At 32.7% G+C, this 3,573-nt stretch overlaps 1 protein-coding gene across 2 annotated transcripts in view; it reads left to right on the top strand.

Moving 5' to 3' along the window:
* Positions 1-651: 651 nt before the first annotated feature.
* The window catches only part of LOC111374397 (glutathione reductase, chloroplastic-like), a 17,992-nt gene continuing 15,070 nt past the window's right edge, over positions 652-3,573 (top strand). The window contains exons 1-4 of one of the 2 annotated variants that reach the window (XM_022997064.1): positions 652-742; positions 1,235-1,385; positions 2,655-2,719; positions 2,983-3,052. In XM_022997064.1, the coding sequence (XP_022852832.1) occupies positions 1,245-1,385; positions 2,655-2,719; positions 2,983-3,052 (276 nt within the window). In that variant the 5' untranslated portion in view covers positions 652-742; positions 1,235-1,244. Of the gene's footprint in view, positions 823-1,234; positions 1,386-2,654; positions 2,720-2,982; positions 3,053-3,573 lie in introns of both variants that reach the window. The other variant, XM_022997065.1, reaches the window with a different exon arrangement.

The following is a 3,573-nucleotide window of genomic DNA, read 5'->3' on the forward strand; positions in this document are numbered from 1 at the left end:
AAAAAAAAAAAGAAAACCATTGATCTTCTTCTTTGACCAAACTAGGAATTTAGATGGGAAAGAACATATATGGTCGAAAATTGGTTTTCTTCACAATTCTTGACTTTTGATGTCTAGTGGTCGATCAAATGGATCAAGCATCAACAATGTGTCCATCAATTTAGAGATTGATGATGTTGGATAGTGCATTAATTAGAAATTATTTCGACGAAAAAAAGTTGAGATTTAACTGTCAATTTGAATGACATTTAGCAACAATTGTAGAAGGTAGAAATCTACCTCCTGCAAATGAGGTTATTGCCAATTGCTTTTGTGGCCACTATGATGGTATTTGGTGTCAAGGGTGGTGGTAGATGGCAAGGATGAATTTTGAGAAGAAAACTTTTCCTTTTTCTATTTTATACCGAATCAATTTCCTTCTATTTTTGGATATTTTAGCTAAATAGTAAGAGTATATCATATGACGGACTTTTTAACTGTCAAATATTTTGACGGAAATTGTTACCGCGGACAAATTTTGGTAAAAAAAAAAAAAACTTAAATGTTGGGGACTGTTCTGCTAATAAATGAATGTTTAGGATGAAATCGAGACAAATACCATAAGTTAGGGACTAATATTGAAATTTGTCCCTAAATCTCATACATGGCTCTCTTTCATCCATTCATAGCTCTGCTCCGACAACACTCAAAAGGAAGCGATCAAAGGCCAAATCAACAATTAAAACAAGCTTCTTTTTTACAGGTATATTAGTTCTTCAACTTGTTTCATTACAAAGTTTTAGCCAAAGAATAAGAAAGAAAACCAAGATAAATTCAGCTCAAGTAATATATTTTTAGCTTGTTTCTTGTTTAATTTTACCAATAAAAAAAAAAAAAAAAAAGAGGAAAGTAAAAGATCACATTGGTTGAACTTTAAGCAATTGGGCATGGCATTTTTCGAACGAGTGAAAAGGAAATGAATTTTGTGGCAAGAAACCCCATTAGAGGATAAATAGTTGGAGTTATCTATTTATTAGAATTATTCTTTTTTACTTTTACAAAATGTCAAAATCTCCTCCATTTTCAAGTAAATGGGTAGTTATCATAAGTCAGAATCAATTAAGCAAACTTTGTTTGCATGTGATCTTCTTTTTCCTTTTGTTCATTTTCTCTGCTACCAAGAGAGCTTGATGTAATTTCTATTTGATGATTCCGTATAGTACTTTGCGGATCTAATAGGATTTCATGTGTGTAGTATTGTTGTTATGGCAAGAAAGATGTTGATTGATGGGGAGCTGGAAAAGCCCAATGAAGAGAAGACTCAATATGACTTTGATTTGTTTGTGATTGGTGCTGGCAGTGGTGGAGTTCGTGCTTCTCGGTTTTCAGCGCAATATGGAGCCAAGGTTTAATTACGGGAAAAGCCTACTCTAGTATATAATATATGGTGTTGCATTGTTGTAGTTGGTGTTTCTTAATCACGTGTAAATGCTGTAGAGGTATATTCATGACCTTGAGTTGTAGAAGATTCAAAAATTAAGTATATAAGGCTAAACTGGCTTTGGTGCCTTAAGCCATCTGTAGTTTTGTCATGATTTTGACTATTGAATGATCTTTAATGCATTTTCTTCCCCCCATTTTGTTTCACTTTAATAGGAAGTAAGATCTGAAGTAGTATGGGGTTTGTAAACAAAAATAGGGGTTTAGACAATAAATGGGTTTTCCATCTGCCTAACCATGTTTTTCACTGTAAATATTATTTATTTTTTTCCTCACTGACATAGGAAAGTTCAACAAGATAGTATTTCTGGTTGGTCTTAATTCAAACTGATGGAGAAAGATTTCCAAATCCTGTGGGTATTAGATTTCGATTGTCAAGGTTCAGTTTGGAGACATTCAGAACTGTTCCAGGGTTGTGAATAGTATTGAAGAACAGTACTTTTAAAAATCAGTATTGTTTTGAAGCCAAATGGTGGCAGGATCCCATTAGGACTCTTTATTAGCAATACATAAAAGGTTAATCCGCTCTGACCTAAGAGCAGAAATCTAGAATTGAGGTGGTTTGAGTGAAACCAAGCAATCATAATAGAGAGAAACTTTATTCAAGTAAAGAGCGTTCATATAGCCACCCCAATTTACTGGGAAGAAGGTTTAGTTTCTTCTTGTATTATCAGAATAAAGAGATTACAATAGTTTTTAATACTTCATAGCTTATCTTTTTAGAAAAGGTATGCTTCTAACTAGAAAGTAAACACATATAATTTCCAGATCAATCTATATTACTAAGGTCTCCTAATAAAATCCAAAAGGATACAAAATATTAATCTAAGATTCAAGGACCAAAGTTATTGCAAATCTAAAAAATTATATAAAAACCCTCGTCATCTAATTGCAAATAATCAAACTTGAGGAAAATACTTTATAGTCACCCTGGATACTTTCATTTGACCAACTGGACTTCTTTCTTGTCATAGAACCCACAATCGTTTTTAGAGTTTCAAAATTCTTCCATTATTTGCATAGCCCAGAATCTACTGTGTTAACTTAGTTGTATGTTAGAAATCTTCCCATCATTTATGATTGTTTCTTTCAAGTCTTTTTATGGTTATGTTCATTCCCTGCCAGGACTTTTTTATTATTATTCTGTTGCTGATGAAGTTTGAATATGTTATCAGGTCGGGATATGTGAGCTTCCATTTCATCCTATCAGCACTGAAGTTATTGGAGGAGTTGGCGGAACGTAAGTCTGCCTAGTAATAGTTGTAGATTTTTCTTATTTTGGTATAAAAACATCCTCTTTCAGATGATGTCATGAACATATATAGATGTCAAATATATGCATATAGAGGAGCTTGCTGTGCCTTCATAGTTAGCTGGTCCAGAATTGTCTGTTGTTAATATACGCTTCTTTCCTTTCATGAATATCTGAGTTTGATTTTTTTGGCAAGTTTGGAAAAAGGGGGATGAAGATGATGCTAAGAAACTAAATTTTTTGTGTTTCAGGTGTGTTATTCGTGGTTGTGTTCCTAAAAAGATTTTGGTCTATGGTGCATCCTTTGGATCTGAATTGGAGGTGAGATTATGACTTGATAAGACGAAGAGATGATATGGGGTGAATGTGTCTTGAAAAATTAAGACGAAGAGATGATATGGGGTGAATGTTTCTTGAAAAATCTCTGTTCAAATTCTCATTATTTTCTTTTCTCTGGTACGTTAGCAAGTTATGTTTTGAAAATGTGTATTGAAAAGTCTGTTGAAATTAATATTGCCTTCAAGTTCTTCTTTTCAAATTTGGCAGGGAAGGTAATATAACAGTTGAGAGAAGAATGCTCAGAAATGTCTGAAAAATGTTGTTTTTAGTCAATATTCAGAGAGTGAATGTTTATATCAGTGCCAAAGGTTTACCTATCAAAAAATATCAGTGCCAAAGGTCTCATAGAGTTTATTGGTTTATATATCTGATTGGTGATATGTCAAATTTTGAAATACTGCATGAGATTCTCTCTCTCTCTCTCCTTTTTTTTTTTTTTTTTTTTTTTAATTTTTTTTTGGGGAAAATTTTGGGGGGGAAAAAACATATTTTAGTTTTTTTTT

The sequence above is a fragment of the Olea europaea genome, unplaced genomic scaffold (assembly GCF_002742605.1).
Source record: "Olea europaea var. sylvestris unplaced genomic scaffold, O_europaea_v1 scaffold1244, whole genome shotgun sequence".
Classification (NCBI taxonomy): Eukaryota; Viridiplantae; Streptophyta; class Magnoliopsida; order Lamiales; family Oleaceae; genus Olea; species Olea europaea.